The sequence below is a fragment of the Tachyglossus aculeatus genome, chromosome 13, assembly GCF_015852505.1.
Source record: "Tachyglossus aculeatus isolate mTacAcu1 chromosome 13, mTacAcu1.pri, whole genome shotgun sequence".
Lineage (NCBI taxonomy): Eukaryota > Metazoa > Chordata > Mammalia > Monotremata > Tachyglossidae > Tachyglossus > Tachyglossus aculeatus.
This window is the reverse complement of record NC_052078.1, coordinates 4,381,772-4,406,197: the sequence shown is the minus strand read 5'-3', so window position 1 is coordinate 4,406,197 and position 24,426 is coordinate 4,381,772. Positions and strand designations below refer to the sequence as shown.

At 49.4% G+C, this 24,426-nt stretch overlaps 1 protein-coding gene across 1 annotated transcript; it reads right to left on the bottom strand.

Moving 5' to 3' along the window:
• On the bottom strand, window positions 1-22,263 carry LOC119936335 (amiloride-sensitive amine oxidase [copper-containing]-like). Its single transcript, XM_038755895.1, has 5 exons — window positions 22,131-22,263; window positions 5,544-7,127; window positions 3,663-3,948; window positions 1,531-1,663; window positions 1-335 (listed from the first exon to the last, which is right to left on the bottom strand). Exons 2-5 carry the CDS (start codon window positions 7,114-7,116, stop codon window positions 66-68), a joined length of 2,262 nt encoding a protein of 753 aa, XP_038611823.1. The 5' UTR covers window positions 7,117-7,127; window positions 22,131-22,263; the 3' UTR covers window positions 1-65.
• Window positions 22,264-24,426: the final 2,163 nt, after the last annotated feature.

The following is a 24,426-nucleotide window of genomic DNA, read 5'->3' as shown; positions in this document are numbered from 1 at the left end:
GCCAGATGCTGATGGGTTTTATTTCCGGGACCCTCCTGGGCCAGGTGGAGAAGCTGGGGGGACTGTCACACCGGGTGGTAGTTGCCATCATAACTGAACAGAGGGGCCGTCCCACAGGCCCCGACTCCATCCGGGGTCCAGCGCTGGACAAAGGGAGGGCCGCCAGGCCGGGGCCTCACGATCACGGTATCTCGGGATGCCAAGGAGGGGTCCTCGGGGAAGAAGTTGAAGGGGCGGAGCAGGAAGCCCACAGAGTTGCCCGGCGTGGCCGTGTTGGGGACGTCCTCGGAGTGGGGGATGTGCAGGAAGCCCACTGTTACCCAGGCCACCAGGTCCTGTGGGGAAGCGGGAGGGGACAACAGGTGACCTGGCAACACTGGGCAGGACTACCCCCCACCCCCTCCAAAAGAGCAAGCTTGAACTCCCCTCACTGAACCTAATCACCCCCTTTCCCTCAGGGACCCCCATATCACTCAGAAGGCCTTGCTCTGCTAATGCCAACCTTTTCACAGTCCCTCCATCTTGTTAATCTCGCTGCTGACCTCTAACCCACATCCAGCCTCTGACCTGGAATGCCCTCCCTCTTCATATCTGACAGATGATCACTCCCCCGCTTCAAAGCCTTATTGAAGGCACATCTCCTCCAAGAGGCCTTCCCCCAGTAAGCTCTTCTCTAGCTCCTTCTGAGTCACCCTTGAGCTTGGATTTGCTCCCTTTATTCCTGTCCTCCCTCTTACTTAGACTTTGAGCCCCATGCGAGACGGGCACTGTGTCTGACCTGATTATATTGCAATGATTATTATTAAGTACCGTTGAGTCGCTTCCAATTCATAGCAGAATAACTTTAATAATAACAATGATTATTATTACTTTAAAACTATCCAGCCCTCCGCTGGGAGGAAGGGATGAAGGCAGTCATGCAACGCAACCCACACTCGGCCCCCATCACTTTCTGCATTTAAATGGCCGACCTGGACCACTCTCAATCCCTCTTTCCTCCTATCCCTGGGGACTGTGGCTCTGGTTATTCGACCCTTTCCTATGCCCCAGCAAACTGAGAGAGTGACAAGACAGATGGAAGGACAGAAGCCACTGAAGGCTTTTAGACTGTGAGCCCACTATTGGGTAGGGACTGTCTCTATATGTTGCCAACTTGTACTTCCCAAGCGCTTAGTACAGTGCTCTGCACACAGTAAGCGCTCAATAAATACGATTGATGATGAAGGGGGACTTGAAAAGCAGTATAGCCTAGTGGAGAGACCCCAGGCCTGGGAGCCTCAGGATCTGGGTTCTAATCTGTGACCTTGGACGAGTCACTTCCCTTCTCTGTGCCTCAGTATCCTCAACTGTAAAACGGGGATTAAATCCTACTCCCTCCTATTTAGACTGTGAGCCATGTGGGACAGGGACTGTGTCCACCCTGATAAACCTGTATCTACCCCAGCGCTTAGAACAGTGCTCAACATATAGTAAGTGCTTAACAAATCCTATATAAAAAGAAAAAAGAGGACGGAGGAAGGGTACTGGTACCTGATTCTTGATGTTCTCGTTATTGAGCAGAAATTCCTCAAAGACGACGGGGGGATTCCAGGGGTCGTTCTGATTGTAGATGCTGCTGCTCTGCAGTTCCGACTCCCGGTACTTGGTCACTGCAAATGGGTACCTGGTCGGCAAGAGTGGACCAGAAACTCAGAAGTTTGAAACACACTGCCCCACGTAGCTCTCACAGCTGCAGGCAGATTTGGAAATCATCTGGGCAAAGATGTTAGGTGAAGCCATGAGTGTGAATGAGTTCTCCAAGTTCTCCCCTTCCAACTGACACCTCCTCAATCCTGCCCCATCATCAAGTAACATCCATCCGAGAGTCCTTAGAGTAATGAAACATAAGGGACAGAAGAGAAGCAGCGTGGCCTAGTGGATACAGCACAGGCCCGGGAGTCAGAAGGACTTGGGTTCTAATTCTGGAGCCAGCATTTGTCTTCTGGGTGACCTTGGCCAAGTCACTTAAGTTCTCTGCCCCTCAGTTCCCTCATATGTACAATGAGGATGAAGACTGTGAGCCTTGTATAGGACAGGGACTGTGTCCAACCTGATTATCTTGTATCTATCCCAATGCTTAACCATGCTTGGCACGTAGTAAGCGCTTAACAACTACCACGCTTAGTAATATTCTAAGGGACGGAAGCAGTAAAGGCAAATCAGATAGATAAGAATGCTTATAATAATCACTGTGGTATCTGTTTAGCGCCTAATATATGTCAAGTGCTTTATCAGGCACTGGGGTGGATACAAGTTCAGACAGTCTCTGTTCCACATTGGGTTCATAGTCCAAGTAGGAGGGAGAACAGGTATTAAATCCCTAATTTACAGGTGAGGAAACTGAAGCCCAGAGAAGTTATGATCTAGATGCAAGACTGTTAAGTTCACTGTGGGTAGGGAACGTGCCTACCAACTCTGTTACATTGCATTTTCCCAAGCGTTTAGTACAGTGCAGTGCGCACAGTAAGCGCTCAATATATACAATTGATTGATTGATCTTGATCAAATGGGAAGCAAGTGGTGGAGTTGGGATTAGAACCCGGCTCCTCCATCTTCCTGACTGGATGGTCTTTCCACTAGGCCATGCGGCTTTCTCAACAGAAGCGCATCAATATTTCTTATCCGCCTTATACTATGCACGAGGAGAGTGAGGAGCCCGTCTTGGCTGAAACCAGGGAAGGTCAGGCGGGGAAGATCACATGAAGGATGTGAATCTTGAGCAGGTTTTGAAGGGACAATTTTGACAAAGGGGAGGGAGGGAGGCAGTCCGTGCATGGAAAGTTGGACGCCAAGGGGAGGAAGTGATGATGAGGATATGGTGCTTCTGAGGGAAGGACATTAAGCAGCTTTGCTTAGCTGGAGTGGAGCATGCACCTGGGACAAAGCAGAAAATACATACTAATAGCTACTTTTCCAAGCGCTTAGTACAGTGCTTTGCATACATTAAGCACTCAATAAATACAATTGAATGAATGAGTAGGACTTTCCTTCTAGCTAGGAATGTCGATTTAAAGTGATCTAGAGCCACTAGAAGGCGCTATAGGTTTATAGTAATAATAATAATAATAATAATAATAATAATAATAATAATAATAATGGCATTTGTTAAGCGCTTACTATGTGCAAAGCACTGTTCTAAGCACTGGGGGGATACCAGTTGATCAGGTTGTCCCACTTGGGGCTCACAGTCTTATCCCCATTTTACAGATGGGGTAACAAGCTTAGCTTCTTATACAGACTGACACTCCCCATCCCTTCGGCCCCCCCATGCCCTTTTTTAAAAATGGTATTTGTTCAGCACTTACTATATGCCAGGCACTGCACTAGGCGCTGGGATGGTTACTAGCTAATCAGGTTGGACACAGTCCCTGTCCCACACGGGGCTCACGGTCTTCATCCTATTTTACAGATGAGGGAACTGAGGCCCAGAGAAGCGAAGTGACTTGCCCAAGGTCACACGGCAGACAAGTGGCAGAGCCGGGATTAGAATCTAGGTCCTTCTGATTCCCAGGCCCGGACTCTATCTACTAGGCCACGCTGCTTCTCTGACCAGCGACGGGATGGCGCAGAATTGGGGTAAGGTCTGCTCTTTTTCTAGCACGCACTGAGCTGCCACGCCTCACCTGGCCCAGGTGACCCCGCGCTCCTCCTGCCAGCCAGGGGCCAACACCTGGTTAGCCATGGAGTTGAGCTGCAGGCGATAGCTGCGGTGGTGGCCCCAGCGGTTTTTCTCTGGGCTGGTGAAGAGGAGGAACTTGGGCAGCGCCTGGCCAAAGCGGAAGGAGGCCTGGCGCTCTCGCTCGGGATGGGTCCGTTTCAGCGAGGGCTGTACTGTGCGATGGCCCGGGCTCCAGGGGTTGGAGATGTTTTCCAGCTTCATCCCCAGCGTCTCAAAGCTGTTCGCTGTGCCTGAGAAGGGTGGAAAGGGGCCGGGTGTTACGGGCTGCCTGGTCTACCCCATAATTCCAGCTCTGCCCTGCACTGACCTAGCCGATCACACAGAGCACCGTCCATGTGGGCTGGAGTTCCAAAATTAGCCCCGATGTGGAATTCTTTATTTTTTTTAAGTGGAACTCGTTAAGCACTTATTAGGCACCAGACACTGCACTAAGCACTGAGGTAGATAATCAGGTTGGACACAGTCTATGTCCCATAGGGGCCTCACAGACTTAGTCCCCATTCTACAGATGAGGGAAGTGAGGCACAGAGAAGTTAAGTGACTCGTCAAGTTTGCACAGCAGACAAGTTGCGGAGCCAGGATTAGACCCCCAACCTCCTCTAACTCCCAGGCCTGTGCTCATTATTTTTTTCCTTGTATTTGGGTTTTTTTAAATTGCATTTGTTAAGCGCTTACTGTGTGCCAGGGACTGTACTAAGCTCTGTGGCAGGTACAAGAAAATCAGGTTGGACACAGTCCATGTCCCATGTTGGGCTCAGTCTTAATCCCCATTTTACAGATGGTGTAACTGAGGCCCAGAGAAGTTAAGTGGCTCATCCATGGTCACACAGCAGACAAGTGGCAGAGAGAGGACTAGAACTCAGGTCCTTCTGAATCCCAGGCCCACGCTCTCTCCACTAAGCCATGCTGCTTCTCTGTATCTCTGTGTCCTAAGTGATCTTGGGAAGTCACTTCACTTCTCTATATCTCAGTTACAACATCTGTGAAATGGGGATTAAGACCATGAGTCCCATGTGGGACATGGACTCTAACTTTATTAGCTTGTATCTACCTCAGCACTTAGTACAGTGCCTGGTAATCAATCAATCATTCAATCGTATTTATTGAGCGCTTACTGTGTGCACAGCACTGTACTAAGCGCTTGGGAAGTACAAGTTGGCAACATATAGAGACAGTCCCTACCCAACAGTGTGCTCACAGTCTAGAAGGGGGAGACAGAGAACAAAACCAAACATACTAACAAAATAAAATAGAATAGATATGTACAAGTAAAATAAATAAATAAATAAATAAATAGAGTAATAAATATGTACAAACATATATACATATATACAGGTGCTGTGGGGAAGGGAAGGAGGTAAGATGGGGGGATGGAGAGGGTACACAGTACATAGTACATAGTAAGCGCTTAACAAATACCATTGAAAAAAAGCAGTGGGTCCACAGCTTCGCTGCCTGGGTCTCAGCATAACACAGCAGCACTTCCCAGTGAGAAGCAGCATGGCATACTGACTAATGCACAGGCGAGGGCCACTCAGAAGGTCATGAGTTCTAATCCTGACTCCACCACTTATCTGCTCTGTGGGTTTGGGCAAATCACTTCAAGTCTCTGTGCCTCACCTGTAAAAGGGGGATTGAGACTGTGAGCCCCACATGGGACAGGGACTGTGTCTGACCCGATTTGCTTGCATCCACCCCAGCGCTTAGTACAGCGCCTGGCACATAGTAAGCGCTTAACAGACACCACAATAATTATGACTATCCCCAGCCCCATAGGCCACCCTTAGGCACCGCCACGTTGAGTGCCACCCACACAGGTCCCCACCTGCCACGTCCAGGTCGACGCGGTAGTGCACCAGGTGAGTGTGCATGTTGCCCAGAAGGTGGGTATGGAGGCGAGTGCCATAGCGCAGCCCATCTGGCATGAAGAAGGTGGCATGGACGTAACCGGTGGCGTGCATCTTGGCCTCCATCACCCCGTTGTGGTGGAAGACGAAGTCCCAGATGTAGTCATAGTTGTAGACGGTGGAAGTCGTGCGGACCACCAGGGCCTGGCCCTCCAGCCCCGCGTAGAAGTTGTAGCCCCCACTGAAGTTGGAGTCGAAGTGGCGCCTCAGGGGCACCCCGGCAGGTGCCTCGAAGATGCAGAGGGCGCGCCGGTAGAGGACGGGGGCGTCGGCGTCGTAGTAGTGGTGGGCGTCCAGGAAGGTGGCCGTCTCGGGGCAGTCGATGCCAGGGGCCAGCTCGTGAGTCACGGTGCCCAGACCCCAGCCCACGTCCATGTACTTGGTCATCATGCCCGCGGGTGTGTGCCCACCATACAGGGCCACCGCTTCCTGCACGCTCACCTCGTAGGCCACACGCTCGCCGCCGAAGCGCAGGTCCAGCAGCTGCAGGCCGGTGGATGAGCGCAGACGGAAGGCGAAGCTCCAGCCCCCGTAGAGCACGGCGTTGCCCTCCACCCGGTAGCGGTGGCCCTGGGGCTCGGCCAGCCGGGGGCCCGTCACATGGGTGGGGGTGGGGAAGGAGCCGCGGGGTCGGTAGGAGGAGAAAAGGGGCCACTCCTCGGTGCCCCCCTCGGCGTCGAGGGGCAGGTCCTCCAGCTTCACCACGTCCACCTCCCCAGCAGCGTATTTCCGGGCCAGCTCTTCGGGGCTGCCATAGAACTGCCCATTGTACCACACCCGCTCGACACACCAGTCCCCAGGGTTTGAGCTTCCGTGATCCACCAGGAGCTCCAGCCCAGTGGGGTGCAGGAAGTAGCCCTCGACGAAGCGCTGGACAATGAACCAGGTGCGCCGCTGACCGGAGGCCACCCCCCTTGGTGAGACGTCGGACGTGGTCAGGCAGCGGTCCGTGCAGTTGTGGAACCAGAAGCCGGTGGTGTCGTAGAGGAAGCGGTAGAGGGGCTCGGTGGCGGCCTTTAGGAGGCCGTGCAGGAGGGCGTACTCCGAGAACGTGAGGGGACGGGAGGCCCAGGACAGAGTGTGGTCAGGCCGGGGGGGAAGGACCCTCAGGTAGGTCGGCCGGGGTAGGGGTCCCACCGCAAACTCGGTGATGTTGGGCCGCTCCTGGTCCCCGAAGAACACGATGGCCCGCGCCTCGCGTTTTGGCCGCGTTGCTCCTCTCAGGAAGCTGAGCACGCGACGCTTCTTGGGGAGCCGCAACTCGATGAGGAACACGGAGTTCTTGGCCACGGCCTGCGTTTTGGAGGGGACCAGCTTCAGCTCCTTCTTGGCCCACAGGAAGTCCCGCACGACCCGCAGTTCCTCCGCGCTCAGGTCGGCGAACACGGATGACTTCTTCCTCGGGGTCCCCGGTGGGGGCTTGGCCACCACGGCCAGCACCAGCAGCAGCCCCCCAATGGCCAGGACCAGCCCCGGGGTCCCCCGACCCATCACGCCGGAACCTGTGGAGGGGATAACGGAGGGGTGTCCGTCATTCGATGCTATCGATTCAGCGCTTTCTGTAGTAGTCGAAGTATTTGGGAGGGTACGATCCATTCGATCGCATTTATCGAGCGATTGGGAAAGTTCAATATGACAATAAACAAGCACAGTCCCTGACCTAAGAGGAGTCCAAGGTGGGCAGGGGAGGAGGCCTGGGAGATTAGCCATTTCCCTTATCACCAAAGGTGCTTATTGAGCGCCTACTACAGACAGAGCACTGTACTAAGCGCTTGGGAGAGTACAAACAACAGAGTTGGCAGACGTGTTCCCCTCCCAAAACAAGCTTCCAGTTTCCAACCCCTCTGACTATTGATAGCAGGGACATGGAATGATAGAAGGGTGTACATTATGTATGATTGAGGGATCAGAGATGGGAAAGTTGGGAATGATAGTGAGAAGGGGAGTTTGGGGTTGGAATGAAGAATGAAAATTGGATTGCCGATGGAGAGAGAGTTGATTTGTAAGAAGAAGAGTTGGTAGAGTGACTTAAAGCTAACAGTTGGGAGTTTCTGCCTGATGTGGCCAGGAATGGGTGGTCATCAGAAGCTTCTGAGGAGGGGAGAGAGTGATCAACCAATCAATTGTACTTATTCAGTGCTTACTGTGTGCCAAGCATTGTACTAAGCGCTTGGGAAATTACAATACAATAGAGATGAGAAGCAGCGTGGCCTAGTGGAAAGAGCAAAAGCTTGGGAGTCAGAGGACCTGGGTTCTTTTTTTATGGTATTTGTTAAGCGCTTACTATGTGCCAAGCACTGTACTAAGCACTGGGGTAGATACGACTTAATCAGGTTGGACACAGTCCATGACCCACATGGGGCTCAATCTTAATCTCCAGTTTACAGATGAGATAACTGAGGCACAGAGAAGTGAAGCGACTTGTTCAAGATCACAGAGCAGACAAGTGGAGGAACTGGAATTAGAACCCAGGTCCTTCTGACTCCCCAGCCTGCTCTCTACCCATTAGGACACACTGCTTCTCATTTTAATTCCTCTCCTCCATTCTCCGGTCTCTCCCCTCTCCAGTCCATACTTCACCTTGCTCCCCGGATCATTTTTCTAAAACATCATCATGTCCGTGTTTTCTCATGTCGCAGAAACTGCCAGTGGATGCTCATTCCCACTCCCCACCAAACAGAAACTCCCATGTCAGCTTAAAGACACTCAGTTCTCTCACTATTTCTTATCCTCCCACTACGTCCCAATGCACACACTTTGCTCCACTCGAGCAAACCTACTCACCTGGCCTTGGTCGCATCTCTCTTTTTTAAAAATAGTATTTGTTAAGTACTACCTCATTCTCACCTCTCTCAATGGTATTTGTTAAGCACTTACTCTGTGGGAAAGACTGTACTAAGCGCTGCTGTGGCAGATACAAGATAATCAGGTTGGACAAATTAAGACTGTGATTAAGGCTGTAAATCCCATTTGGGACAGGGACTGTGTCCAACCAGATTAGCTTGTATCTGCCCCAGCAGCGTTTAGTACAGTCCCTGGCACATAGAAAGGGTTTAACAAATGTCATTCAAAAGAAAAGACTGGGTGGGCAATGGGGGGGCAGGGGCAGCAGGAAGAGGGGAAAAGGGAGCACATAATCTGGAAAGATTTTGCACGGTCACTGTGGTGACATAAAATTCATTCACTCATTCATTCAATCGTATTTATTGAGCGCTTACTGTGTGCAGAGCACTGTACTAAGCGCTTGGAAAGTACAAGTTGGCAACATATAGAGACGGTCCCTACCCAATAAATACGATTGAATGAATGAATGAATGAACAGCAGGCTCACAGTCTATAAGGTGGAGACAGAGAACAAAACAAAACATATTAACAAAATAAAATAAATAGAATAAATATGTACAAATGAAATAAATATATACAGGTGTTATGTAATGGGGTCACGAAGCAGCGTGGCTCAGTGGAAAGATCCTGGGCTTTGGAGTCAGAGGCCATGGGTTCAAATCCCAGTTCCGCCATTTGTCAGCTGTGTGACTTTGGGCAAGTCACTCCACCTCTCTAGGCCTCAGTTCCCTCATCTGGAAAATGGGGATGAAGACTGTGAGCCCCTCGTGGGACAACCTAAAATGCCCCCCCCCCCCACCACCACCCATACCGACCACTCTACCCCTCTGCCATGGCCTCTCACTCTGCTCCCTTCCAAGCACTGCTATCTCTAAACTCCTCATTCAGCAGGAATGGAGAAACATTTTGAGAGGGTCACCATGCAGCCTCTTCTGGGGAGAGATTTTGCCGGCAGTCACTGCTCCCTATTCTGATTTCCCACTCTCCTGTCTTCCCCTGCCCATCCCTATTTTGGTGGGAAAAAAAAATAGGTCTAGCAACCACCTCTCCATCCCCTCTCTGGATCTGAGCCCCTGGCCTCGCCACTGTGATTCCCACCCACCCAGCCCCCTCACTTCCACCCCAACTCACCCTCCCCAGCCAGAGGGACCAGCAAGCTTCGCTCTGGGATTCGTAGCGGATCTGGACACTCCCTGACTTTGAGCTCTAGCTCTCCGCCTGCCCTTCTGCAGGGAGAAGGCTGAAGCTCCACCCTTTGAAGGATGGGCAGGGTGGGGCAAGAGAGAGGTTCAGGACACTCATAGGGAGGGCGGTGGAGAGGCACATGCTCTGGGCCCTGGAGAGAGCCCTTCTCCCCTCCCCATTTTCCCCAAATCCAGGACACCTGTGTCTGCCCTGCATTTGCCTGCTTATCCTCTTGCCTACTGGTTGTACAGCTGTCCTTCGGGTGGCACAATGTCATTGCGCAAGGAAAGGCTGCTGTCCAGACAATCTGCACAGACACAGTCCTGAAAGTTTCTGAAAGACTCAGAGGGGCAGAGAGAAAGACAGACAGACAGCTGCAGAGACACCGGGCCATCAGAGACCCAGTGGTGCACTGCAGCAGCACTGGATGAGGGATTAAAGTTGAGGGGGGCTGGCAGAAAAGGATGGGGTACAAGGGGTTAAGGTGGAGGGGAACCCAGGATCATCCTCCTTCCAGTTAGTCTGTTCTCATTCATCCAGGTTGTCAGTCAGTCGTATTTACTGAGCGCTTACTGCAGGCAGATCAGTGTACTAAGCATTCGGAAGAGGACACCACAGCAATAAACAGACACATTCCCTGTTCACAACGAGCTTACAGTCTAGAACTAGACAAGCTTACAGTCTAAAGGACGAGCTACGGTCTAGAGGGTGTGACCTATCCAGGCTTTTTGCGTCTCCTCGCTTTCCCTCTCCTTCTTGCTTTCCTCTTGGCCATTTCATGGCTCCTTTCCACCAGCCACTGGGGCTGGAAGATGAAGGATAAGTAACTCCCATCAGCCTGACACAATAATTATGATAACTGTGGTATTTTTCTGAAGCAGCGTGGCTCAGTGGAAAGAGCATAGGCTTTGGAGTCAGAGGTCATGGGTTCAAATCCCGGCTCTGCCAATTGCCAGTTGTGTGACTTTGGGCAAGTCACTTAATCAATCAATCAATCAATCATACTTATTGAGCGCTTACTGTGTGCAGAGCACTGTACTAAGCGCTTAACTTCTCTGTTCCTCAGTTACCTCATCTTTAAAATGGGGATTAAGACTGTGAGCCCCCTATGGGATAACCTGATTGCCTTGTAACCTCCCCAGCACTTAGAACAGTGCTTTACACATAGTAAGTGCTTAATAAATGCCATCATCGTCATTATTATTATTTTTAAGTGCTTACTATGCACCAAGCACTGGGGTAGATACAAGATAATCAGGTCCCAAATGGGGCTCACAGCCTAAGTAGGAGGGAGAGCAGGGATTGAGTCTCCATTTCACATATGAGGTAACTGAGGCACAGAGAAGCGAAGTGACTTGTCCAAGGTCACTCAACAGGTAAGTTACAGAGCCAGGATTAGAACCCAGATTCTCTGATTCCCAGGCCCCGGGTTCTTTCCACTAGGCTGTGCTGCTTCTTGGTGGTAAGGGGAAGAAAAGGGTGAAACTAATGGCTCAAAAAAGGTTTTTGTATTAGCTGGAAAGCAGCGTGGACTCGTGGATAGACCCCGGGCCTCCTGGCTCTGCCACTTGTCTGCTGTGTGACCTTGGGCAAGTCACTTCACTTTTCTGGGCCTCAGTTGCCTCATCTGTATAATGGACATCAAGACTATGAGCCCCAGGTGGGACATGGATTGTTTTCAACCTTATCAGTTGGGATCTACCCCAGCACTTAGAACACGGCTTGACACAGAGTAAGTACTTAACAAACACCATTATTATTATTATCTGTGGATTTCAATTAGTTGTGATTTCTCTTTCCCCAAACAGTTGGTTAACAGAGTTTAGTGACCCCATGGTTCAGACCCACACTGGAAGTGTCTATCCAGTTCTCAGTTCAACTCCCAAGGAATTTTGTTTCTCCCTTCTTAACTTTTCTGGAGTTCACCAAGATGATGAAAGGTTGTCAAGTGGTGATGAGACCTCAAATTATTTATTTTGGAGAAAAGAGGCAAATAGAGGGCAGGGGTGGAGTGGGAGGCTGGAGGAATCTTCAAGTCTCTGAAGGGTTGGAAAACAGCACATTGACTATCTGCTCCTCATCTCCCTAGGTGGAAGAAAGAATATAAGGAAATGGGTTTAACCCACAGCGAGAGGGATTTTTTTTAGTGGTATTTATTAAGCTCTTACTATGTGCAAAGCACTGTTCTAAGCGCTGGGGAGGTGACAAGGTGATCAGGTTGTCCCACATGGGGCTCACCGTCTTAATCCCCATTTTACAGATGAGATAACTGAGGCCCAGAGAAGTGAAGTGACTTGCCCAAAGTCACACAGCTGACAAGTAGCGGAGCTGGGATTTGAACCCATGACCTCTGACTCCAAAGCCTGGGCTCTTTCCACTGAGCCACGCTTTTTCTTCTATTGAATTGAATCCAATTCAATGATTGGATTCAAATGAATCCAATTGGGATTGAAGTTAGCTAGAAGGGAAGCAGCGTGACCTAGTGGATAAAGGCTGGGGCTGGAAGCCGGAGGGTCCCGGTTCTAATCCCAGCTCCACCACTTGCCTGCTGCGTGACCTTGGACAAGTCACTTCACTTCACTGTGCCTCAGTTTCCTTAACTGCAAAATGGGGATTCAATAGTCAATCTCCCTCCTACTTACATTGTGAGCCCTGTGTGGAACAGGGATGTGTCCAATTGATTAACTTGTATCTACTCCCAGGAGGCTTAGAACAGTGCGAGCTGGCCGTGATGGAAGATAGAGATTAGCCTGGAATCCTGGAAACTTCCTGAAGAGTGCTCTTGGGATGACCTCAGGAAGCCCTGCCAGATGCAGAATCAGTGTGGCCTAGAGGATAGAGCTTGGGTTTAAGAGTCTTAAGGGACTGGGGATCAGAAGGGCCTGGGTTCAAATTCCAGCTCCACCACTTGTCTGCTGTGTGACCTCGGGCAAGTCACTTCCCTTCTCTATGCCTCAGTTACCTCATCTGTAAAATGGAGATTAAGACTGTGAGACTCATGTGGGACCCGGACTGTATTCAACCCGATTATCTTGTATAATAATAGTAATTATGGTATTTGTGGAGTCAGAGGTCATGGGTCCAAATCCTGGCCCTGCCAATTGTCAGCTGTGTGACTTTGGGCAAGTCACTTCACTTCTCTGTGCCTCAGTTACTTCATCTGTGAAATGGGGATTAAGACTGTGAGCCCCACGTGGGACAACCTGATCACCTTGTAACCTCCCCAGTGCTTAGAACAGTGCTTTACACATAGTAAGCGCTTAATAAATGCCATTATTATTATTCTTATTATTATTAAGTGCTTACTATGTGCCAGGCACTGTTCTAAGCACTGGGGTAGATACAAAAAAATCAGGTTGGACATAGTCCCTGTCCCACACAAGGCTCACAGTCTTAATCCCCCTTTTACAGCTGAGGGAACTGAGGCCCAGAGAAGTGAAGTGACTTGCCCAAGGTCACCAGCTGACAAGTGGTGGAGCCGGGATTAGAACCCATGACCTTCTGACTCTCAGGCCTGCGCTCTTTCAACTAGGCTAACCCAATGCTTGGCCCAGAATAAGCCCTTAACAAAGACCACAGGTAGAGAAGCAGCGTGGCCCAGTGAAAAGAGCCCGGGTTTGGGAGTCAGAGGTCATGAGTTCTAATCCCAGCTCCGCCACTTGTCAGCTGGGTGACTTTGGGCAAGTCACTTCACTTCTCTGTGCCTCAGTTCCCTCATCTATAAAATGGGGATGAAGACTGTGAGCCCCACGTGGGACAACCTAATCACCTTGTAACCCCCCAGCGCTTACAGTAGTGCTTAGCACATAGTAAGTGCTTAACAAGTGCCATTATTATTATTATTATTGCATCTGGAGAGTCTATGATTCGCCAAGCGGTAAGATCACCAGAAGGAGATGTTCTGAGGGTTTCAGGGAACCAATCGGGACGGAGGGAGGGGCAGGTATGGAGAAGGAAACAGATGGAGGGTTGCCAGACATCCAGAATGGGGCAGAGTCTACAGCTGCCAGAGCTGAGCTTTACCCACAGAAAAGCTCCCATGGAAGGGACAGAGGGTCAGGAACTCCGAGTCCTGAAACGGATTGCTCCATCTCCCTCCTCCATCGGCCACCCCTCTCGTGGGGGGCAGGTGACCTTGATCTTGGAGGTGCAACTATCCTGCCCTCTCCCCCGCCCCATCCCAGGGTTAATGATTGGAGAGGGGGCAGCGATAACCCAGCAGGCAAAGATCTCCCCTCCAAAGTTGGCCCCCGCTGGCATTCTTAAAGGGACAGAGTGGGAGGAGGCGGGAGACAGGAATGGTCGTAGGGTGGAAAGTGACAAATACCACAGCAGTAATAATAATAATAATAACAGAGAGACTTGGTCCTCGGCCCTTTGATACGGTTCGAGAAGCAGCTTGGCCTAAGGGATAGCGCGCAGGCCTGAGGGTCAGAAAGAGGTTTTTTTTATGGTATTTGCTAATAATAATAATAATGATGGCATTTATTAAGCGCTTACTATGTGTAAAGCACAGTTCTAAGCGCTGGGGAGGTTACAAGGTGATCAGGTAGTCCCATGGGGGGCTCACAGTCTTAATCCCCATTTTACAGATGAGAGAACTGAGGCACAGTGACTTGCCCAAAGTCACACAGCTGACAATTGGCGGAGCTGGGATTTGAACCCAAGACCTCTGCCTCCAAAGCCCGGGCTCTTTCCACTGAGCCACGCTGCTTCTCCGCTATGTGCACTGTTCTAAGCACTGGGTTGGGTACAAGCTAATCAGGTTGGACAGAGTCCCTGTCCCACGTGGGGCTCACAGTCTTCATCCCCATTTTACAGATGAGGGAACTGAGACCCAGAGATGTGAAGTGACTTGTCCAAGATCACACAGCAGACAAGTGATGGAGCTGGGAGTAGAACCCAGGTCCTTCTGACTCCCAGGCCTATTCATTCAATTGTATTTATTGAGCGCTTACTGTGTGCAGAGGATGTACTAAGTGCTTGGAAAATACAATTTAGCAATAAAGAGAGAAAATCCCTGCCCTCAGCGGGCTTACAGTCTAGAAGCGGGCAGCCAGACATCAAAACAGGTAAACAGGCATCAATAGCATCAATATAAATAAATAGAATTATAGATATATACACATCAAAACAAGTAAACAGGCATTCATATAAATAAGTAGCAGCATACTACTTCTCAGTAGTAGCACTGAGTAGCAGCGTGGCTCAGTGGAAAGAGCATGGGCTTTGGAGTCAGAGGTCATGGGTTCAAATCCCAACTCCGCCACTTGTCAGCTGTGTGACTTTGGGCAAGTCACTTAACTTCTCTATGCCTCAGTTCCTTCATCTGTAAAATGGGGATTAAGACTGTGAGCCCCCCGTGGGACAACCTGATCACCTTGTAACCTCCCCTGCACTTAGAACAGTGCTTTGCACATAGTAAGCGCTTAATAAATGCCATAATTATTATATTATTATTACACAAGTGCTGTGGGGCGGGGAGGTGGGGGTAGAGCCAAGGGAGCGAGTCGGGGCAATGGAGAAGGTAGGGGAAGCTGAGGAAAAGGGGGGCTCTATCCACTAGGCCACGACCTAAATTGTAATCCTGTATATATGTATATGTATATATGTTTGTACATATTTATTATTTTATTTATTTATTTATTTTACTTGTACATACTTATTCTATTTATTTTATTTTGTTAATATGTTTTGTTTTGTTGTCTGTCTCCCCCTTCTAGACTGTAAGCCTGCTGTTGGGTAGGGACCATCTCTATATGTTGCCAACTTGTACTTCCCAAGCGCTTAGTACAGTGCTCTGCACACAGTAAGCGCTCAATAAATACGATTGAATGAATGAATAAATAATCCCAGGTCCATCCTTTGCCTGATGTGTGACCTTGGGCAAATCATTTCTCTGGCCCTCAGTTTCATCATCTGTAAAATGGGGATTCATACTGTAAGCTCTATGTGGGACAGAGATTGTGTCCAGCCTGATTAGCTTGCATCTACCCTAATGTATAGTCAGCGCTTGGCACACAGTGCTTCACAAACACCAAAAAAAATAAATTGAACCCTTGCTCCTTCCAAACCTCTCTGTAACAGCTGCTTCACCCCATGAAGCCCATGTCAACCTGGAAGAAAATAGAAGCTGAAAATAGGCTACCAGAAGGAAAACAAAACAAAATGCTAACCTCCTCTGAACAATGTGAACAATGTGACATTTGTGAAGGTTGGAGTGTGTCGTGTGGGAGGCAGCTACTGTCGACCCCCGGCCCACATCCTCCCCCTGGCCTGGAATGCCCTCCCTCCACACATCCGCCAAGCTAGCTCTCTTCCTCCCTTCAAAGCCCTACTGAGAGCTCACCTCCTCCAGGAGGCCTTCCCAGACTGAGCCCCTTTTTCCTCTCCTCCTCCCCATGCCCCCCGCCCTACCTCCTTCCCCTCCCCACAGCACCTGTATTTATATTTGTACAGATTTATTACTCTATTTATTTTACTTGCACATATTTACTATTCTATTTATTTTGTTAATGATGTACATTTAGCTTTAATTCTATTTGTTCTGACGACTTAACACCTGTCCACATGCTTTGTTTTGTTGTCTGTCTCCCCCTTCTAGACTGTGAGCCCTTTGGTGGGTAGGGACCATCTCTATATGTTGCCAACTTGTACTTCCCAAGCGCTTAGTACAGTGCTGTGCACATAGTAAGCGCTCAATAAACACGATTGAATGAATGAATGAATGAATGAATGAATGAATGAATGGATATGAGGTGTTAGCTAGGTACTTTAGTTCCTAGTTCAATTCAATTTCTACACTTCTGTGGGTGGGAACACACACACCTACCTTCTCCCACCCACCCACCCACCTCCCCTTCCTTCTACTCTTCAGCCCCTCTGTCCTGGCCTTCAGCAGCCTAAACATGTACCTCAGAGGAACAATGAAGCATACTTTTTTTTAATGGTATTTGGTAAGCGCTTACTATGTGCCGGGAACTGTACTAAGCACTGGGGTAAGTACAACGTAGCTCAGTGGAAAGAGCAATGGGTTTGGGAGTCTGAGGACCTGGGTTCCAATCCCGGCTCCACCACTTGCCAGCTGTGTGACTTTGGGCAAGTCACTTCACTTCTCTGGGCCTCAGTTCCCTCATCTGTAAAATGGGGATTAAGATTGTGAGCCCCACGTGGGACAACCTGATCACCTTGTATCCTCCCCAGAGCTTAGAACAGTGCTTTGCACATAGTAAGTGCTTAACAAATGCCATTATTATTATTATTATTATTACAAGCTAATCAGGATGGACACAGTCCATGTTCCAGATGGGGCTCACAGTCTTAATCCTCATTTTATGGATGAGGTAACTGAGGCCCAGAAAAGTGAAGTGACTTGCCCAAGGTCACAAGTGGCAGAGTCAGGTCCTTCTGATTCCCAGGCCTGTGCTTTATCCACTAGGCCAAGCTGCTTCTTAATTTCAGGAATGGGGAATGATTGAAGAAGAATGGAGACTGCGGGTCAGCAGAGATATCAGTGGCTTCCGATTAATCCATTTGCCAAGAAATCCCAGATTTCCTCACTGGCACTGGCACTGCTCGGCCCAGCCCTACCCAGAGAGCAACAGAGGATACTTAACCAAATAGCCATCACCCGGTCTCCGACTTCCATTCAGATTGTTTTGTTGTCTGTCTCCCCGTTCTAGACTGTGAGCCCACTGTTGGGTAGGGACCGTCTCTATATGTTGCCAACTTGGACTTCCCAAGCGCTTAGTACAGTGCTCTGCACACAGTAAGCACTCAATAAATACGATTGAATGAATGAATGAATGAATCAGTCCTAAACTAAGGGACATTAGTACTTACGCTCTTTGAACTATCCTGGCCAGCTTGATTTCCCCTTGGTTGAAGATACAGAAGCGTCAGACAAATCACTGCCAGAATTGTTAAGCTTTGGCAATCTTCCCTTTGCCAGTTCCTTGGTGCGTGGGTGTATCAGTCCCATGGCATTGAGGATGTTTTTTTTTTTAAATGGTATTTGTTAAGCATTTACTATATGTCAGACATTGTACTAAGCACTGGGGTAGATATAAGGTAATCAAGTTGGACACAGTCCCTGTCCCACAGGGAGCTCGCAATTTTAATTACCATGGTACAGATGAGGTAACTGAGGCCCAGAGATGTGAAGTGACTTGTTCAAGGTCACACAGCAGACAAGTGGAGGGGGTGGGATTTGAACCCGGGTTTAGTAGATTAAGCCACAGCCCCGATGACCTCGGGGGGAAGAGCTGATGTGGGGACCCACTGATGAGCACCGGATGGAAGCCGGGGACACGGGGAGCAGAGGTTTGAAGAACTTGGTGGAGGGGGCACGGAGGCTGCCAATACAATGGACATCTCTCTCTCCAGGAGTGCTTGGGGTGGGAGGGGGGAGGATTCCAGAGTCAATCAATCAAGCAATGGCATTTATTGAGCGCTTACTATGTGCAGAGCACTGTACTGAGAGCCTGGGAGAGAACAATACAACAGAGTTAGCAGTCACTTCCCTGCCCACAATGAGCTTACAGTCTAGAGACCTCAGGTGCCCCTCTGCCGGCTACTCCTCGGGGGTCCGCCGGCCGTTCCTCGGGGGTCCGCCAGCTACTCCTCGGGGGTCCGTCAGCCTTATGACTCTGGCATAGGAATGGAGACCTCATTTTATGGATGCAGAACAGTGAGTCAAGGAAGGGTGGACCAGGGGGAAGAGGACAAGACCCATAGAGCTTCATCCAGCTGCACTGTGGGATTGACACCAGGCAGCCAGGAAGAAAGAGAAGCAAAGTGACCCAGTAGAAAGAGTCCGGGCCTGAGACCCCGAGGACCTGGGTTCTGATCCCGACTCCGCCATCTTTCTCCTGGGTGATCTTGGACAAGCCACTTCACTTCTCTGGGCCTCAGTTCCCTCATCTGTAAAATAGGGATCCACTGCCCGTTTTACCTCCTACTTTGATGTGACCCTTGTGTAGAACAGGGACTGCGTCCAACCTGATGAACTTGTATCTATTCCGGCACCTAGAACAGTGCTTGACACAAAGTTAGCACTTAATGAATCACCTGTATACATGTATATCACCTGTATATATGTTTGTACATATTTATTACTCTCTTTATTTATTTATTTTACTTGTACATATTTATTCTATTTATTTTATTTTGTTAATATGTTTTGTTTTGTTGTCTGTCTCCCCCTTCTAGACTGTGAACCCGCTGTTGGGTAGGGACCGTCTCTATATGTTGCCAACTTGTACTTCCCAAGCGCTTAGTACAGTGCTCTGCACACAGTAAGCACTCAATAAATACGATTGAATGAATGAATGAATGAACACCATAATAATAATAATACACCCTCCTACTTAGACTGTAAGCCCTATGTGGGACAGAGACTGTGTCCAACCTATTAACTTGTATTTACCCTGGCATTTAGTACAGTGCCGGACACATAGAAAGCGCTTAACAAATAGCATTTTTAAAAAAAACAGTACCAGGAGGATACCGAGGAAGAGGATGGGAAATGGCTGGGTTCCTTTGGAGCAGAGGGTCAGGTGACGGGGAGGTGGGAGGGAGCACCTCCATGGAAAGCTGCAAAGTCAGCACCATAAACGCCAAGAGAGATAGGGGCCGAAGTCCCCCAGAGTGGCCTTGACCCTGTGTCTCCCCCCACACGGCCCCCTGCTCTTGGTCCCAACTCCTACCACTTTCTGAACCGTCTCCACCACCGGAGGTGTCAGGAAAACCACTACCTGTAGCAACGAAATTTCTCGAGGGCCAACTTGGTGGAGGATGAGAGGTGGAAAAATTGACGGGGCCCCAGCCCTCAGGTAGCTCAGAAAGTCAGTGCAATGTACTTACTGTGCGCAGAGCACTGTGCTAAGCACTTGAGAGTACAATCAACAATAAAGGTGGCGGTCACTCGCCCAACTGGCCACTGGCAGGGCAGCAAGCAAGAGATTCAGATTGGGATTCAGAGTGGGGGACGGGTGTGTTTTGGGATCATTCACCCACATAAACTCAGAGGGGGGAAAACACTAAAAAAAAATAAATGATGGTACTTGTTAAGCGCTTACTATGTGCCAAGCACTGTTCTAAGCACTGAGGAAAATACAAGATAATCAGGTTGGATAGTCCCTGTTCCACATGACACTCACAGCCTCTAAGTGGGAGGGTGTAGGATTTCATTCCCATCTTACAGAAGAGGAAACTGAGGCCCAGAGAAGAGGCTCATGGGGTTCACTAGAGAGAAGTTAGGGATAGGAGCAGCATGGCCTAGTGGATAGAGCATGGACCTGAGAATCAGAGGACTTGGGTTCTAATCCTGGCCTCACCACCTGTCTGCTGTGTGATCTTGGGCAAGTCACTTCACTTTTCTGGGCCTCAGTTTCCTCAACTGTAAAATGGGGATTCAATATCTGTTCTTGCTCCTATTTAGATGGTGAGTCCCATGTGGGACAGGGATTGGGTCTGACCTGATTATTTTGTATCTACCCCAGTGTTTAGAACAGTGCTTGACACATAGTAAACACTTAAGAAATACCATAATAATGATAATAATAATAATAATTATTAAATAGATTGGAAGATGAGACCAAGGGTAGAGAAGGGTAGAGAAGGGGAGGCAGTTGTTACCCAGTTTTTTTTTTTAATGATACTGGTTAAGCGCTTACAGTGTGTCAAACACTGCACTAAGCGCTGAGGTAGATATAAGATAATCAGGTTGGACACAGTCCTTGTCCCACATGGGGCTCACAGTCTAAGTAAGAGGAAGAATTATTACTATTATTATTGTGTTTGTTAAGTGCTTACTGTGTGTTAAGCACTGTTCTAAATGCTGGAACAGATACAATTTAATCAGGTCAGACACAGTCCCTGTCCCACATAAGACTCAGAGTCAAAGTAGGAGGGAGAACAGGTATTGAATCCCCAATCAATCAATCAATCAATTGTATATCTTGAGTGCTTACTGTGTGCAGAGCACTGTACTAAGCGCTTGGGAAGTACAAGTTGGCAACATATAGAGATGGTTCCTACCCAACAGTGGGCTCACAGTCTAGAAGTGCCCGAAGTGATGCAGCAGACAAGTGGTAACAGCGTGGCTCAGTGGAAAGAACACGGGCTTTGGAATCAGAGGTCATGGGTTCAAATCTCAGCTCGGCCAATTGTCAGCTGTGTGACTTTGGGCAAGTCACTTAACTTTTCTGGGCCTCAGTTACCTCATCTGTAAAATGGGGATTAAGACTGTGAGCCCCCCGTGGGACAACCTGATCACCTTGTAACCTCCCCAGCGCTTAGAACAGTGCTTTGCACATAGTAAGCGCTTAACAAATGCCATCATCATCATCAAGCTAACCAGGTTGGACACAGTTCGTGTCCCACATGGAGCTCACAGTCTTAATCTCCATTTTACAGATGAGGGAACAGAGGCACAAAGAAGCGAAGTGACTTGCCCAAGGTCACACTGGAGAAGGGATTAGAACCAGGTCCTCTGACTCTCAGGCATGGACTCTTTCCACTCAATCAATCAATCAATCAATCGTATTTATTGAGCGCTTACTGTGTGCAGAGCACTGGACTAAGCGCTTGGGAAGTCCAAGTTGGCAATATCTAGAGACGGTCCCTACCCAACAGTGGGCTCACAGTCTAGAAGGGGGAGACAGAGAACAAAACCAAACCTATTAACAAAATGATAATTTCGGCTACACTTCCTCCCTTGGGATGCTCTGTATCACCTCCTTTTCATCCCTGTATCCATCAGGCTGCTGCCCCAAGCCGTCTGGCTCCCAAAATGCTCCCCCAGGCCCACGGTGCCTCTGGGAGATTGCAGCTCTGCCCTCGCCATCGCTGGCTCACGGCAACTGAGCAGAGCAGAAGCAGAGTGGCCTAGCGGATAGAGGCCGGGCCTGTGAGTCAGAAGGACTTGGGTTCTAAGCCGGCTCCGCCACTCATCTGCTGGGCAAATCACTTCCTTCTCTGTGCCTCCGTTACCTCACCTGTAAAATGGGTATCGTAATAATAATAGTGGTATTTGTTAAGCGCTTAATGTAGTCCAGGCACCGAACTAGGTGCTGGTGTGGATACAAGCAAATGGGGTTGGACAGAATCCCCGTCCCATTTGGGGCTCACAGTCTCCATCCCCATTTTACAGATGCGATAACTGAGGCACAGAGAAATGAAGTGACATGCCCAAGGTCACACAGTAAACAAATGGTGGAGCCGGGATTAGAATCCATGACCTTCTGACGCCCAGGCCCGTGCTCTATCCACTATGCCAGGATGCTTCTATGAACCCCATATGGGACATGGACTGTGTCCATCCTGATTACTTTGCATCTACCACAGCGCTTAGCACATAGTAAAAACTTAACAAATACCCCCCAAAAATAAACAAACTGGCAGCAGCTCCCTCTCCCGGTCCGGCTGCCCGCGCCGGACCTCGCCAACCCCAATTCCGTGTGGTACCCCCTTACCTCTCTGGTGGGGGGCCTGAGTCCAACTTTTGCAGCTTGTTGCCTCTGCCTGGGTTTTCAGCCTTTAACTCTCAATCCCCTCGGGTTCCTTTAATGATTCCCAGACCAGTTCCATCCAACACAGAGCCCAGAAGGGGCAGGGACAGCCCTGTGTCCCGGAAGAACGTCAGAGAGAAAGTATTTATTGAACCCACGTAGGGTGCAGGGCCTGGCACTGGGTCTCCGGTCTTTCCTGGGCTCTGGGCCAACCTGGTAGCCAGCTGGGGCCATGCCAAGCCCCAGGAACAACCCCCTAAATTCATTCAATCGTATTTATTGAGCGCTTATGGGGTGCAGAGCATTGTACTAAGTGCTTGGTAGAGTACAGTACAATGATAAACACACACGTTCTCTACCCACAACAAGCTAACAGTCTAAATATGATCTGTCCCTTGGCTCTTCACAGTTAATTCATTTCTTTAGTCAGGTAGTCATTCATATTTATTGAGTGCTTACTGGGTGCAGAGTCTTGTACTAAGCGCTTGGGAGAGTACAATAGAACAATAAACAGACACATTCCCTGCCCACAATGACCTTACAATCTAGAGGGGGAGACAAGGACTATGTCCAACCTGATTATCTTGTATCTACTCCAGTGCTTAATACAGTGCCTGGCATATAGTAAGCCCTTAACAAATGCCACAATTATTATTATTATTATTATTATTATTATTATTATTATTATTATTATTAAGTGCTGCGGTGGTTGCAAGTTAATCGAATCGGACACACTCTCTGTCCCTCATAGGGCTCCCAGTCTAAGGAGGAGGGAGAACAGGTATTGAATCCCCATTTTTACAGTTCATTCATTCATTCATTCAATCGTATTTATTGAGCGCTTACTGTATGCAGAGCACTGTACTAAGCGCTTCGGAAGTACAAGTTGTCAACATATAGAGGCGGTCCCTACTCACCAACAGGCTCACAGTCTAGAAGGGGGAGACAGACAACAAAACAAAACACGTGGACGGGTGTCAAGTCATCAGAATAAATAGAAATAAAGCTAGATGCACATCATTAACAAAATAAATAGAATAGTAAATATGCACAAGTAAAATAAATAGAGTAATAAATCTGTACAGTTGAGGAAACTGTGGACCTGAGGAAAATGACTTACCCAAGGTTACACAGCAGATAAGTGGCAGAGCCGGGATTAGAACCCAGGCCCTGTCTTCCAAACCCGGGCCTTTTTCCACTGGGCCACATTGCTTCTTGCTGATTATCTTGGTTATCAGTTTATCAGATTATCTTGGTTATCAGAAATTAGCTTCTTGCTGATTATCACTCCCTTGGTGACCTCATGCGCTCCCACGGCTTCAACTATCATCTCTACGCTGATGACACCCAGATCTCCATCTCTGCCCCTAACTCTCTCCCCCTCTCTCCAGGCTCGCATCTCCTCCTGCCTTCAGGACATCTCCATCTGGATGTCTGCCCGCCACCTAAAACTCAACATGTCCAAGACTGAACTCCTTGTCTTCCCTCCCAAACCCTGCCCTCTCCCTGACTTTCCCATCTCTGTTGACGGCATGATCATCCTTCCCGTCTCACAAGCCCGCAAACTTGGTGTCATCCTCGACTTCGCTTTCTCATTCACCCCTCACATCCAAGCCGTCACCAAAACCTGCCGGTCTCAGCTCCGCAACATTGCCAAGATCCGCCCTTTCCTCTCCATATAAACCGCTACCCTGCTTGTTCAAGCTCTCATCCTATCCCGTCTGGACTACTGCATCAGCCTTCTCTCTGATCTCCCATCCTCGTGTCTCTCCCCACTGCAATCCATACTTCATGCTGCTGCCCGGATTGTGTTTGTCCAGAAACGCTCTGGGCATGTTACTCCCCTCCTCAAAAATCTCCAGTGGCTACCAATCAATCTGTGCATCAGGCAGAAACTCCTCACCCTGGGCTTCAAGGCTGTCCATCACCTCGCCCCCTCCTCCCTCACCTCCCTTCTCTCCTTCTACAGCCCACCCTGCACCCTCCGCTCCTCTGCCGCTAATCTCCTCCCCGTTAGGCCTCGTTCTCACCTGTCCCGCCGTCGACCCCCGGCCCACATCCTCCCCCGGGCCTGGAATGCCCTCCCTCTGCCCATCCACCAAGCTAGCTCTCTTCCTCCCTTCAAGGCCCTACTGAGAGCTCACCTTCTCCAGGAGGCCTCCCCAGGCTGAGCCCCTTCCTTCCTCTCCCCCTCGTCCCCCTCTCCATTCCCACCATCTTACCTCCTTCCCTTCCCCACAGCACCTGTATATATGTATAT

Coding starts and splice junctions, on each gene's coding strand:
- LOC119936335 (XM_038755895.1), bottom strand. CDS start 7,116: ATGGGTCGGGGGACCCCGGGGCTGGTCCTGGCCATTGGGGGGCTGCTG. Junction 1,664..3,662: donor CGCGGGGTCACCTGGGCCAG/GTGAGGCGTGGC, acceptor CTTGCCGACCAG/GTACCCATTTGCAGTGACCA. Junction 336..1,530: donor ACGAGAACATCAAGAATCAG/GTACCAGTACCC, acceptor GCTTCCCCACAG/GACCTGGTGGCCTGGGTAAC.